General features: G+C 44.0%; 3 protein-coding genes across 5 annotated transcripts in view; all 3 read left to right on the top strand.

The window, feature by feature from the left end:
• The window catches only part of ezh2 (enhancer of zeste 2 polycomb repressive complex 2 subunit), a 12,522-nt gene extending 10,677 nt beyond the window's left edge, over positions 1 to 1,845 (top strand). For both annotated transcript variants that reach the window (XM_069142165.1, XM_069142164.1), the window contains exon 19: positions 1 to 1,845. This exon is cut by the window's left edge and continues 655 nt beyond it. The gene's annotated coding sequence lies outside the window, so the exon portion shown is untranslated.
• Positions 1,846 to 4,374: 2,529 nt separating this feature from the next.
• LOC138193849 (caspase recruitment domain-containing protein 8-like) lies at positions 4,375 to 5,877 on the top strand. The gene is made up of 2 exons (XM_069142112.1): positions 4,375 to 4,407; positions 4,599 to 5,877. Exons 1-2 carry the CDS (start codon positions 4,375 to 4,377, stop codon positions 5,820 to 5,822), a joined length of 1,257 nt encoding a protein of 418 aa, XP_068998213.1. The 3' UTR covers positions 5,823 to 5,877.
• Positions 5,878 to 7,186: 1,309 nt separating this feature from the next.
• LOC138193875 (LIM zinc-binding domain-containing Nebulette-like) overlaps positions 7,187 to 15,000 on the top strand; it is a 56,108-nt gene continuing 48,294 nt past the window's right edge. The window contains exons 1-2 of one of the 2 annotated variants that reach the window (XM_069142163.1): positions 7,187 to 7,480; positions 10,102 to 10,196. In XM_069142163.1, the coding sequence (XP_068998264.1) occupies positions 7,412 to 7,480; positions 10,102 to 10,196 (164 nt within the window). In that variant the 5' untranslated portion in view covers positions 7,187 to 7,411. The remainder of the gene's footprint in view (positions 7,481 to 10,101; positions 10,197 to 15,000) is intronic. The other variant, XM_069142162.1, reaches the window with a different exon arrangement.

The following is a 15,000-nucleotide window of genomic DNA, read 5'->3' as shown; positions in this document are numbered from 1 at the left end:
CTCCGACTGTCTGTTGTTGTTTTTGTTTTTTTTAATATAATATAAATGTTAAATATTTTTGCCCACAGTGAACAACGGGGATTAAACCAGTTAAAATAAAGACGAGAAGAAGCTCCAACATTTTAGTGATTAATTTGATCCAATCAGCTGTTAAACATTATAAAATGTTTAAATATATTGTTTTATTTTTACCAACAGCCAAAAATCAGAATATTTGATTTACAAAAGATGCAACCAGAGAAACTTAAACGACTTGAATACGACCGTTGATCAGGTTTGATTTCATCGTCTGTGAAACCACTTCCTGATTTATTGATTACGCAACACCAATGGATTAATGTCCATTTTCTTATTAATGATTTCAGGACAGGAAGTTTCCCCTCGTTCTGATTTTATTTCTCTCAGAACATCTTAAAACAGCCGTTCCTCCTCGTCTTCGTCGTCGTACTCGAATTAAAACCCCGAGTTATTGAAAGCCAAACAGGAAGTGGCTCCAGGTTCTTGTTGAACCTTCAGAGTAAAAGTCTGCTGTGTCCGTCGGAGCTGGAGGAGACTCTGCTTTGTGACGCTGCCTTCAGGTGCTAACGTGAAAGGATCTAAAAACAACAACTGAAACACCCAGCACATGTTCGCAGGAAGCTCCAGACCTCCACCAGGGGGCGCCGGTCCCGAACACGAGCTGCTCTCCTCAGTTTGAACAAACCAAAACCACGCAGATGCCGATGAAGGTTTTTCGTCCGTGTTCTCCCGTCGTCTGTTTTCCCAGCATGCCTTTGCAGCTCTTTGTTCCTCGTTGTTTAAGCGTTTAAAGTCTCAAAGACGAGTTTAAATCCCAAAGATTAGGACAAAATTTCAAAATAAAGTTGACGTGAAACTGAGCAGCTTATTTCTGCTACGACTGTAAATGTTCTTATTTCTGTTTTTGGATCTTTTTTCCATTTTAAATGTTAACGATCAGGGTGTCACATTACAGAGCTCATTAATATTACATTATCGATATATTAAAAAAAACAAGTATTCATGTGCAGTATATTTTATTTTCTTGATCAGTTTTGTCCATAAAGTTTCAGAAAATCTAAAAATCTGCACATATTTGGGCCGTTTTGATTAAAAAAAACCCAAAAGGCTCGCTGGGAAAACTTCCCGCGGTCACGTGACGTCGGTGTTTGGACGTTGGAGCTGCGCTGTGCCTGAACACAACAAACTGTCCGACGGACGCGACACGCTTTCCCACTTCCTGCATGACTTCTTCTTAAACCCCGCTGAGGATCCTCCGGTCTGCCCTCAGAGTTTCTGCACTGCCTCCTCCTCCTCCTCCTCCTCCTGATCAGCATTCCTCCTGGTGAAGAAGCCTTTTAATCACAATCACTGTTCTCGTGAATCTTTTTGAATCCTGGTGCTCCAAAAGACTCTCGGCCCGACGTCTGACATACCGACCTCCTTTTATCTTCCTCCTGCTGAGGACACGCCCCCTCCCCCTCCTATCGCCACCTCCTTCTCCTTCTCCACCTGTAATTTTATGACAACCCTCTCAGATAGGTCTGGAGGAGGACTCCTGCAGGCTGATGTTGGTGTGAGCGGAGAGCCGGGTAACAGAACCTCCATCCAGATGTTCCACATGTCCAAACGTCAGATCAGATCAAAACTGAAGGTGGAGGCGTGGAGGTGGTGTTACCCGGGTTTCCTCCCCGATGCTCCCAACGCAGGTTATTTATCGTTTCAGACCCCCCCCCCCCCTCCTGTCAGACCAGGACCAGGTGTTCCTCCGATGACACAGGTGCTGATTTTGTAATGTTTACAGGGATTTTGTTGTTCAAAGTGATGCAGATTAAAATATTCTAAATGGTCAAAGCTTTGTTGTGTTTTTATTGTTTTGTTTTCAGGATGAACTCTTGTTTCTCTTCAAACATTACATCTTTGATAACGGCCGCCCTGAAGACACCTGTGGTCCTATTCTCAGTCACAGCGCCCCCTGGCGGACACCGGAAATGACACTTGTCATACTTTCCCATTCTGCACCTGGTTGATCACATGAACCTAAAGTCGGTCAGAATAGTTTAAACACGGTCGATGATATATTGAGATGTTCGTTCGACTTTGTCAAAGAGCGTCGCCATGGTGATGCGGCAAAGTTGGATGTCTCGCCGTGACACAGGAAGTTGATGTTTAAGGTCAAAGGATGCTTGAAACCTCATGAAATGTGTCACAAACATCCGGCGTGGTGAGACGATGCAGCTGATGTGGGTTTTACGAGTGGGCGTGGCCACACGGCTCGCTAGCGCCCCCCTACCCTAAACTGCAACCCCGACATCTAGTTTCACCTACATGCACCAAATTCGATGCGTCGGTGTTTCAACACTTCTGTTTTAAAATGTTTTTTCACGGAAGTGACATCTTTCAGTGCAGCCTCAGTTTTTAAACCAGTCCTGAAATGTCACCGCTATTTGTCGGTGTAATAAGGTCAAAGTTTACATCCTGCAGCTGCTCCCTGATCTCACACGTTCACACACGTTCACACGTTCACACACCTCCACCTCATCACACACGTTCATACACCTCCACCTCATCACACACGTTCACACACCTCCACCTCATCACACACGTTCACACACCTCCACCTCATCACACACGTTCATACACCTCCACCTCATCACACACGTTCATACACCTCCACCTCATCACACACGTTCATACACCTCCACCTCATCACACATGTTCACACACCTCCACCTCATCACACACGTTCATACACCTCCACCTCATCACACATGTTCATACACCTCCACCTCATCACACATGTTCATACACCTCCACCTCATCACACATGTTCACACACCTCCACCTCATCACACATGTTCATACACCTCCACCTCATCACACACGTTCACACACCTCCACCTCATCACACATGTTCACACACCTCCACCTCATCACACATGTTCATACACCTCCACCTCATCACACACGTTCATACACCTCCACCTCATCACACATGTTCACACACCTCCACCTCATCACACATGTTCATACACCTCCACCTCAACGCTGCTTCACCAGATTAAGAAAAAGGAAGCTGACGTGAAACGTGTATCTCTGCCGGTTCCTTCGTGTTTTCTGGACCAGTCTGTAAGTAAAGTTCTTTTGTTGCATGAATCTTTGTGTATTTGAGTCTTTTACCACTAAAACATTAATTCTGTTTCATTCACTCAAGACACCAACCATATTCAAACTGGTATGTAGTCTGTCGTTGTGTTCACTTCATTTCTGTTTTTGTTTTTCTTTACATTCCATATTTATTGAATGGAAGTTTTTCTTAGACTTTTAAATGATGTATTTTTCAGGACAACACGATAGAACGCAGAGTTGAGTGATGAAGAACCCGGATGAAGTTAGACTTCAGAAAACACTGAGCACCGAGAGTGATGATGTTTTAAATAAATGAGCAGAAAATAAATGTCTTGCCTCCCTGATACTGACTTTTGTCTCTCAGGCACAAAAACCTGTAAAAGCACTTGTGCGCTATGAGGTCTGTTGACGAGATGATTCCAATATCGGACTGGGAGCGGCTCAATATTCCAATTATATTCAAATATAATATATGAACAGCAATAAGTGAAGAGTAGCTGCAAAATAAACGAATAACAATAAACTATTTATCTCTTCCCACTAATTTGGCTCGTATACTGATAAAGATGAATGAGTGAATGAACAAACATGTTATCATGGACAGGCTTTATGTCCAGTCTTTCAAACAGTTTGTTTTTCCACCACTACATTTAGCTGCTGATGTACCGTCTCTTTTGGATAATTGGTTTTAGTTGTACTTTCTTTTCATTCTTTTTTTTAGATTACGTTTAATAAAACCCGTCAAATTTCTGTAACTTGAAATTAGCACAGGGAGGATTTGTGTTTCAAAAAACACGATACTTTTATCAGAGTTTTGACATTAAATTCTGTATTTTCCAGGCGGTGGAAAAACCCATGATGATGATGATGATGATGATGATGAAGCAATTTTGAACTGTTTCAGAAGGATGAATGAAAAATTGGACAAGATGTACGGTAGTTGGAAAGACTTCTCTGCTGTAGAAGTTTGTTTTGGATCCAGAGACACCAAGGAGGACAAAAACAAAAAAACAGCAGACACAAGTTTAAAAAGTCAACTTTGTGGAGGAAGCGCAGAAAAAGCAGAAAAAGCAGACGTTAGCGCAGACGGTGACGGGACCGGGGAGAAAGTTGTGGCTCAGCATTGCTGGTATAAATCCAGTCTACCCTTTGAGCTCCGGCAACGCCACTCATTTAAAAAGGAAAAGCTCAAAGGAAGCGCGACACTAAAGTTGTCGTCTTTAGATGAAGAGGATGATTTTCTAAAACATGAGCAAGAAAAAGCTGCACAGACAGCCGGAGGTACGAAGAGACCTGCGTTGGGTTCCAAAACTAAAGATTTAAACATTTCACCGATGTTTCAACCTTCATCAGATTCTTTGTCTGAAGTAAAAAAAAAAAGGTTTACAGAAGAGAGCAGCAAAGAGAGCTCTCTCTGCTACTCCGAGTTCAGCCCCATATCTGATTCTGATCCTTCGGACCTTTCTGACCAGTTCTCCAGAGAACCTGATCGGATCAGGGAACCGTGGTACCCGCAAACACCCCATGCAGAGAAGGTGAATACCCCGTCCATCCCCACGGAGAGTGACGTCATCGACCTCACTCTCACTGAGGACGACACTGATGACACTCTCTTGGAGGAGTTTTCACCGGACATCACGGATGATTTTGATGATGAGATCTACAGCTTCCAGAGCTGCCAGCCAGGCAGGTACCGGTGCAGTGTGACCGGCCTGGTCTTTCACATGAAGGCGGAGGGGGAGGTGAAGTACAGGATGGTTCCCTGGAACAGCCAGCTCCTGACCCGACAGCACAAGAAGCCTGCAGGACCCCTGTTTGACATCAAATGTGTCTCTCAGTCGCTGTGTGGACTTCAGCTGCCCCACTGCGAGATCTGCTCCATGAGTCGGTTCTTGTCAGTTGCTCATGTGAACGAGGACGGCGTCGAGTTCATCGAACCTCGTCAGATAACAGAAACTCACGTCATTATCGACATCACCGGGCTTTCTGCTTTCGGTAACGTCAGAGACCAGGACGCTCCCCCCGCCCCGGTGCACGCCTTGGTCCTGCTGTTCTACCAGCCACCGCGTCATTATTCTGCCAGATCCCTCCTCAATGTGCTGCTGCTGCCGAGGAACATCGTGATCAGGGATGTGCAGCGCACCAGGAGGAAGTTAAATGGAGATGAGCTCTACATCGACTCGCCTCCGTACTGTAAACTGCAGCCGCAGCAGCTTTACACGCTGTCCACCGACCACATGGTTAAAGTTCAACCAACAGAGACAGAGTTCGACGAGGAAATGCAGAACAGCTGCTTCACCTCGTTCCAGGTGATTTTAAAAACAATAATTACAGATATCAACCTGAGTGTGAAGAAAAAGGACGTCTCCAGGTGTGTTTGGGAAGGAGAAGTGTGTCTTCCCACAAGAAAGAACCCCTCAAACAAGCCTCCGAAAGCGACGCTGCTCAACATTCGGAGCAGCTTCATCGAGAGCGCATCAGGACCTGTTCTCAGCAGTCTGCTGGACAAACTGCTGGAGGAGGAGGTGCTGACCGAATCTGAGAGGGAGGGGTTGGAAGGGATTCAGAGCAGAGAGGGGAAAGCTCGTTCTGTTATCGACGCCGTGAGGAAGAAAGGCGAAGACGCCAGTTCCAAGATGGTGAACTTTCTCCATCAGATCGACCCCTTCATCTGCAAACATCTCGGGCTGATCTGAGGCACAATGGGCCGTTTCAGACCACAAACGTTCCTCCCGGAGACTTCTGGGAAAGGAGGCGGAGCTTCAGTGCGATTTCAGAATACAAAAATGTTCAATCGAAAAATGTCAATTAATCAGATGTTCAACTTGTGTTTCTTTTAAATTAGAGTTTAAAGTATTTTCATGATGTATTTCTAATTTCTTAATTACTAATTAATCTTTCTTGTTCAATCAAATCAACTAAATATGTAAGTTTTTTTTTTTTTTTTTTTTTTTTTTTTTTTTTAAATGTTGGATTTTAACTATTAAACTTAAACCTTTTTTTGCTTTTTAACCATCACTGTAGCAGATATTCATCATTATTGTTGGTATGTCTTATGTAGTTTGAAAATAATTTGCAATGTTTTTTTTTTATTAAACCAGGTGGTGGTCTTTAGCGTGTAGGTGAGGTCAAAGGTAACAGGTTTGAATGGTCGACTGATGCCGTGTGCTCGTAAACGTTTGTACGTTTCTGATATTTATCATTTTACTTTTTCTTTTTCACTTGCACGCTGACTGGTACAAAGTCAATCTTTAATAAAAGGCATGTAGTTTTCCTCTGGGATTGATAACCTTGTTTTTTTTGTAATTGTACCTTACATGACGCTATCTGCATCTTTAACATATAAAGCTCTTTGAGTCGGTACCTTCATCAGCCAGCAGGGGGCCTCATGTCACAGAGTGAGTGGTTGGTGAGGCCACTCAAGACAAGATCAAATCTGGAGTCCATGTTCATGGACTTGTTTTTTAATAGAAAGAGATAAAGCTATTCATCGATGGTGTTACACCTTTAACTGTTGTTCATCTTCATCTTATCACATATATTGGGGTCAGAATATATGCTGGACAGAAGGAAACTGCAGTACAGAAATATCAAAAAAGAAGTTTCAGGTTAGTTAGAGTCAGTGCAGTAACACAGTTTGTCCACCAGAGAGCACCAACGAATCGATTTATCAAACGTAAAATCAAAAAACAAAACAAAAAATCCTAAGAATTTAAAATAATCTAAAATCAATAAAAAAAATTTAAAAAAGGAAAACAAATTAAGTATATAAATTGTCAATGATGATAAAATATTAATTATCAACATGAATTGTGAATTATAAGTGTTCAACTTAAATTCAAGTTTCGTACATTCAGGGTCTGGCAATATGTATTCAAGTCATTTTAGTTTTATCCAAGCAGTTACTCTTTAGATTATTATGTTTGATGTATTTATCTTTTATTTTTATGTTTTTGCCTCGACTTTGAAGGGTACATAAACCCACTTCCTGTTTTCTCTGCGCTAACTTCCGGTTCCCCCCCCTCCTCCGCGCTCACTGCTGCCAGCTTGCCGCGGGTTGGAGGGATCCGTCCCCCGCGCAGCATCCAGCCTTCAGACCGGACCGCAGCGCCGCCGAGCAGCAGGAGCGTCTTCTCTCTCCGGCTTCTTCACTTTGTTCCCGGCCCTCCGCAGGTGGACGGGCGGCCCCGGCGGGGACCTCCGGCTTTACCTTCTTCCGCGACGTCACGTCCCCCCGTTCGACGAGTGGAATTTACCCGCTGGAGGAGCTCCGAGGACCCGGAGGATGAACCCCCAGTGCGCCCGCTGCGGGAAGATCGTCTACCCGACGGAGAAAGTCAGCTGCCTGGACAAGGTGCGCGCTTCTGGACTATTAGACACAGAAACATGCAAAAAAACAAAGAACAAGCCAAAATTAATTCACATGCAGCTTTTTAATGTTTGATAAAAACCCTGAAAACTGTCGAGCTCATCACAAGGATTTGACAAGTTGTTGAAAACTTACCGAGCTGCTTTTTACAAAATGTACAATACACTTCTTAACACGAGGGATTATATAACAACCTGTAACATTATAAGGAGTACAGCAGTGGTGGGAGCTGGGTGGTTTACAGAAAACACAATAAATAATGGCTTTAATTTATCAAAATAATCAAATATAACAATCCTGGATGACTTAAATAATAATAATAATAATAATAATAATAATAATAATAATAAAAAAAAAAGATGTTAAATCTTTAAATTTATGAGGCAGCAGACAGGAAATGTTTTGCTGCTTTTATTTGAGAAAAGTCCCCAAAAAAATATTAACAACAAAATGACTAAATGCTGCCATGAAACAATATGTAAACCCAGAAATACCACAAAGATGTTGTAATACTGGAGCAGGCGTGAGACTGTGTGTGTGTGTGTGTGTGCGCGTGTGTGTGTGTGTGTGTGTGTGTGTGTGTGTGTGTGTGTGTGTGTGTGTGTGTGTGTGTGTGTGTGTGGACGCTTTACATCCTCACTTCTTTTTTGGAAAAATACTCCTTTTAAAAATTCTCCTATCAGACTAAATGACATCCACTTTTATCAGCTGTCCTTTTAATTTCCCGTCTTGACGTGTTAAAGCTTCATTTTTGGCTCCATATCTGCAACGGCTTGTATGAAAAATACAAATATAAGAAACTATAAATGTTTTTTTTCATGTAATAGTGTCAAACAATCACAGAAATGCTTAATGTGAACTACACAGCATGATGTGATGAATAATGTATTTAATAGGGATATTTTAGCAGCGTCGTTACCTTTAAATGCCCGTCTACAATTAAAGAGTTGAATTTGTATTTTTTATGTTTGCATGGTAACACCTCTGTAAGAGTCTCTTGCATAACGGTGATAAATTATTAATTTATCTTCAGCAGTCTCATGCATTCACCGTCTGTCCTGTGAGGCATCAGATGACACAACAGCATGTAGGCACACAATATCAGAATATCGGCTCAGGATGGGGAAATAAAAAAACATTTTTACAAACCTAAACGGCAAAAATATATTGGTTTTGTTTTTTTATTGTAAAACAGAAAAAAAAAAAAAAGTCCTCGTTACACCTTTAAAAAAAATCAGCTTGTTAAATAAAACGATTGATGGAGCGAATGTTTCCTCCGTTGAAACGGACTCGTTGGAACGGCACTAAAAATAGTGAGAGGCAGTGATTTAGAGGAGGAGGAGGAGGAGGAGGAGGAGGAGGAAGTGCGAATGAGAGTGTGAAGCTGAGAGAAGAGCAGATTATTTCGTCCACTCGGGCCTTCAGCAGGTTTCACTTCTTTCTTTCACGTTTTTAGCCGCAAAACTTGAGAATAAATGACAGAGGATTTGTGTTTTTTAGAAAGTGGTGAAAATCACCAGCTGACTTTGACTTCTGGACAAAAAACTAAAACTTCTTCTGAGACAGTTTTGATAATAAACAAATTGAGCGATGCGCGTCGACAAGAAAAAACAACATCTGTGATGTGGACGAGAATTTTAAATAAACCAACCAGCAGCGACGTCACCTGTCGGTTTGTGAACGGCCGTTCTGAAGTCTCCCGTTTGGATTTTGTCCGGCGCCATCTTGTTGTTTTGGAACAGGAAGTGACCATATTTGGACGAGCTGGGGGAGGAGCCAGCGGTGGCTCTGACCGATCTGATCGGAAACCTGACGATACTACGTCCCGCCCACCGATAGCTGTAACCTGACTGCACCACAGGCCTGTCAATCAAACAGACACGCCCCCAAAAACAGGTCTTCTTGAATCTTCTTTTCTAATGAATGAGGGATTATTTTCAGATGGACCTCCAGAAAACTAATAAGAAGGAGTGACTTTAGCTAACAACACCGAGATAACTGATGGACACATTTTATTCACTTTGGATTTGATGAGAGAAGTTGAATGGGAGTCTATGGAGCCGGAGGCTTTTTGGAGCCGACCTCTAGTGGCACTCGCTGGTATTGCAGCTGAAGACACTTCTGGATCAGAACCATTTTTCAGACCCTGTTCATTCCATGTTTAGGGTCACATGACGGCAACCCAACCGTCTCCATGACAACTGACACCATCTGCAGCTAACGAGGCCGAAAACCTTCACAAACACCGTTGGTGTGAGTTTAATGTCACGCTGCTGTTTTCCAAGAACAAGAAGAAGAAGAAGAAGGAACCTTTAAGATCTGCTGTTGAGTTTTATTTTTTTATAACTCGGAGAGAAACTGACGGGAAGATTTGATGATCTGAACGTGAGGCTGGATGTAAACTCACTGTGACTCAGCTCTGTTTGCTCAGTCAGATCATCCTCCATCTGTCCCGCAGTCGGATTATTCAAATCCTTGGAAAGTGACTAAATAATGTGTGTTTTTGACATGTACACACGGTCACATGACTTCTATATTAATACTGAGTGTGTGTGTGTGTGTGTGTGTGTGTGTATGTGTGTGTGTGTGTGTCTGTGTGTCTCCAGAACTGGCACAAAGGATGTTTCCACTGTGAGGTTTGCAAGATGACTCTGAACATGAAGAACTACAAAGGCTACGACAAGAAGCCCTACTGCAACGCGTGAGTCTGCCTGTCTGTCTGTCTGTCTGTCTGTCTGTCTGTCTGTCTGTCTGTCTGTCTGTCTGCCTGCCTGCCTGCCTGTCTGTCTGTCTGTCTGTCTGTCTGTCTGTCTGTCTGTCTGTCTGCCTGTCTGTCTGTCTGTCTGCCTGTCTCTCTTGGTATCTGTGTCCTGCTCCTTGAAGGTTTTAATGGTTCTGGTGGTTTTGGTGGTTCTGGTTGTGAGCCCATCCCTGCTGCTGCTGCTGTGTGTGTGTGTGTGTGTGTGTGTGTGTGTGTGTGTGTGTGTGTGTGTGTGTGTGTGTGTGTGTGTGTGTTTGTGTGTTTGTGCGCGTGTCCACATGAGCTGCTTGTTATTATCTGTGTTCGTTACTCTGCTGTTTATTTCGAGAACACTCAGATCTTCACACACACACACACACACACACACACACACACACACACACACACACACACACACACACACACACACACACACACACACACACACACACACACACACACACACACACAGCAGCAGGGATGAACCTTTTTTTTTTTTAACCTGATGCATGATGGGAGTTAATTACAGCCTGAAGCTGAGAAACCTCAGGGTGGTATCTTACCGTGGCTTTGACCTTTGACCCCGTCGCTGAGTTGATTATAACATTGATGATATGAGCGATGGAGCCGACATCTGTTGTGCTGGCTAAATAATATTAATTTATTCTTGATGATGTGACAAAATACTGAAAAACATTTTATTTATAACTTCATGAACATAAAATAGCAACAAAATAAGTTATAGTTTTATGTATCAGCATAAATCCCTTCAAATATTCAGTGAAACTAATGTGATCTTTTATGTGTTGATACGTCAATGTCAGAAAGTTGGAATGTTTCCTTTGTCTGAATATTAATTATTGGTATTATATTATTGAAAACGATACGATCTCATATATAACTCCTCCCATCTTTTAAAAAAGATAATTTTCCTCTTTTAAATCCATAATTTTTTATCCAGAATGAGCCGCGTGAATATATTTGAACTTTATTTTGAAAAACCATCACAGATTCTCACCGCTGCCTATACGAATAGTTTTAATGTGAAAATATTGGCTCTTAATAGAAAGTCAGTTTAAAGCAGTTGGAGAGATATTAAAGTTTATTTTTTGCAGTTTAATCAGAGAAAAAGATCTTTTGACTTCCAGACAGCAGATCAGAGAACAGACGTCTCTCTGTCCTCACAAACTCACAAACTCACGACAGTGGACTTAATGGAGAGGAGGGGTCACGTGACCTTTGAGCCTGCCAGGTTAAAAAGGTGTTTCCTGTGTGGAACAAGACAGTCTTTGTTCCCGTCGGACCTGTTGGAAATAGTCGAAGACTTCAGACCTCATTTATACTTTCAGAAACGTGTGTGAGCTCCAAAAACAGGCCTGTCAATCACACAAGACACGCCCCCCAAAACAGGTATTTTTGAATCTTATTTTCTAATGAATGAGGGATTATTTCATGAAATTTGAAACATCAGATCTCATTGTGAACCTGAAACATCAGATCTCATCCTGAACCTGAAACATCAGATCTCATCCTGAACCTGAAACATCAGATCTCATCGTGAACCTGAAACATCAGATCTCATCGTGAACCTGAAACATCAGATCTCATCCTGAACCTGAAACATCAGATCTCATCGTGAACCTGAAACATCAGATCTCATCGTGAACCTGAAACATCAGATCTCATCCTGAACCTGAAACATCAGATCTCATCGTGAACCTGAAACATCAGATCTCATCCTGAACCTGAAACATCAGATCTCATCGTGAACCTGAAACATCAGATCTCATCGTGAACCTGAAACATCAGATCTCATCGTGAACCTGAAACATCAGATCTCATCGTGAACCTGAAACATCAGATCTCATCCTGAACCTGAAACATCAGATCTCATCCTGAACCTGAAACATCAGATCTCATCCTGAACCTGAAACATCAGATCTCATCCTGAACCTGAAACATCAGATCTCATCGTGAACCTGAAACATCAGATCTCATCGTGAACCTGAAACATCAGATCTCATCCTGAACCTGAAACATCAGATCTCATCGTGAACCTGAAACATCAGATCTCATCGTGAACCTGAAACATCAGATCTCATCCTGAACCTGAAACATCAGATCTCATCCTGAACCTGAAACATCAGATCTCATCCTGAACCTGAAACATCAGATCTCATCGTGAACCTGAAACATCAGATCTCATCGTGAACCTGAAACATCAGATCTCATCCTGAACCTGAAACATCAGATCTCATCGTGAACCTGAAACATCAGATCTCATCCTGAACCTGAAACATCAGATCTCATCCTGAACCTGAAACATCAGATCTCATCCTGAACCTGAAACATCAGATCTCATCCTGAACCTGAAACATCAGATCTCATCCTGAACCTGAAACATCAGATCTCATCGTGAACCTGAAACATCAGATCTCATCGTGAACCTGAAACATCAGATCTCATCCTGAACCTGAAACATCAGATCTCATCCTGAACCTGAAACATCAGATCTCATCCTGAACCTGAAACATCAGATCTCATCGTGAACCTGAAACATCAGATCTCATCGTGAACCTGCAGTCGACTCCCAGAACACTCGTAGACGTGGAGGTGCATAACTCTGAGGGTTAATTCAGGTCAGGCCTCCCACAGCTTCACACACTGGAGCTAATGGCTTCAGAGTGTGTGTGTGTGTGTGTGTGTGTGTGTGTGTGTGTGTGTGTGTGCTGAAGAATGTCACAGCAGGTCAGTAAGAAGCTGCAGTGTTTTATTTACTCCTCTTAACACGGCTGCTTTAAAGTCTGAACTGAAGGAAGAGGAGAGGGACCACCCAGCTCCGCCTGCTGCCACCTTTCACTCTGACGGAGCACGTTGGATTTTTTTTATTAATCTCCTTGGTTTGATTTTTGCACTTAAAGACAACCAGAACGTTCCTCATCTCGGTTCAGAGGGAAGTCGAAGGTTTGTGGATTTCCTGAGTCTCGTGCTTTTTAAAATCAGCTCGGGACAAGGGAGGCAGACAAAAGGAGGGGGGGGGGGTCGAGGGGTTGGGGGAAGAGGGAGGGAGGAGGGGGGATTACTGAAGCACATGAGAGCAACACTTAAACACACACAAGGCTTCCTGACTTTATTATTAAAGGACTAACACAATCAGATAAAGAGCAAACAGAAGGAAATATTCTGGACATGGATGGTTTCACTGATTTATTAAGAACACACACACACACACACACACACACACACACACACACACACACACACACACACACACACACACACACACACACACACACACACACGTATGAATACATGGAGTCCTCTGGCAGGTCACGGGGTGACCTCTAATCTGCAGTGTGTGACTGCCCTCCGTGACCTCAGAGCTGCACCGACCTTTTCCCTTTGGGACGGTTATTATGTTATTAGACTGGGTTTAGACCCGGTTCTGGCCTGGGTTTGGACCTGGTTCTGGCCCGGTTCTGGACCTTTTTTTGCATGTGATCAGGATCCTCCTTCTTATTAGTTTTCTGGAGGTCCATCTGAAAATAATCCCTCATTCACTAGAAAAGAAGATTCAAGAAGACCTGTTTTTGGGGGCGTGTCTGTTTGATTGACAGGCCTGTGGTGCAGTCAGGTTACAGCTATCCAGATGATTCCTCACAATTTCAACCGTGAATCTGGAAAAATGATCAGCAGATTTTTACAGTCTGACTCTGAATGCACATGTTGTTTTGTTATTGAAGATGTTTCTGACAGATTGATTATGTTCATCCTGAAGAAGCTTCTGTTTCATTAAGTTTTCATTCATGCAGATTTGGTAATAATCAAAGCTGCTTATGTAACCGGCAGCTCACATGAACTGAAAGAGGGTCGCTGCGTCGCTCTCCTCCTCCTCCTCCACGTTCTCCTCCTCCATCTCATCCTCCTCCTCCTCATCCTCCTCCTCCTCCGTCTGCATGTGTGTGTGTGTTGACATGACTTTACTTGCTGCATGTTAAACGTTCTTTTCTCAGATTGTTGTGATAAAACACGGAGCGGTTACGTAACGCCGCTGCCCACATAACCCAGATTACTCCTCTCGCATTGTGCTCCTCTTCCTCAGCAGGAGAGGAGAGGAGGGGAGGGGAGGGGAGGGGAGGGGAGGGGAGGGGAGGGGAGAGGAGAGGAGGAGGAGGGGAGGAGAGGAGGGGAGGGGAGAGGAGAGGAGGAGGAGGGGAGGAGAGGAGGGGAGGGGAGAGGAGAGGAGGAGGAGGGGAGGAGAGGAGGGGAGAGGAGAGGAGGGGAGAGGAGGAGGGGAGGAGAGGGGAGGGGAGGGGAGAGGAGAGGAGGGGAGGGGAGGGGAGGGGAGAGGAGAGGAGAGGAGAGGAGAGGAGAGGAGAGGAGAGGAGAGGAGGGGAGGGGAGGGGAGAGGAGAGGAGAGGGAGAGGAGAGGAGAGGAGAGGAGAGGAGGAGGAGGGGAGGAGAGGAGAGGAGGGGAGAGGAGAGGAGGGGAGAGGAGAGGAGAGGAGAGGAGGGGAGGGGAGAGGAGAGGAGGGGAGAGGAGGAGGAGAGGGGAGGGGAGGGGAGAGGAGGGGAGAGAGAGGAGAGGAGAGGAGAGGAGGAGGAGGAGAGGAGGGGAGAGGAGAGGAGGAGAGGGGAGAGGGGGAGGGGAGGGGAGAGGAGAGGAGAGGAGAGGAGAGGAGGGGAGGGGAGGGGAGAGGAGAGGAGAGGAGAGGAGAAGAGAAGGTGCTCCTTTCTGTTTCTGCTGCTTCACTCAAACAAAGCA

This window comes from Embiotoca jacksoni, unplaced genomic scaffold (assembly GCF_022577435.1).
Source record: "Embiotoca jacksoni isolate LCO1_2020_lvr unplaced genomic scaffold, fEmbJac1.0.p SCAF_98, whole genome shotgun sequence".
Taxonomy (NCBI): Eukaryota; Metazoa; Chordata; class Actinopteri; family Embiotocidae; genus Embiotoca; species Embiotoca jacksoni.
Note: the sequence above shows the minus strand (reverse complement) of the source record. Positions and strands in the feature narration are given on the sequence as shown.

What these genes read in the sequence shown, in the direction of transcription:
- LOC138193849 (XM_069142112.1), top strand. Translation starts at nt 4,375, where the DNA reads ATGAGCAAGAAAAAGCTGCACAGACAGCCGGAG. An exon ending in AGCTGCACAGACAGCCGGAG is followed by an intron (nt 4,408 to 4,598) that starts GTACGAAGAGAC and finishes CTTTCTGACCAG; the next exon opens with TTCTCCAGAGAACCTGATCG.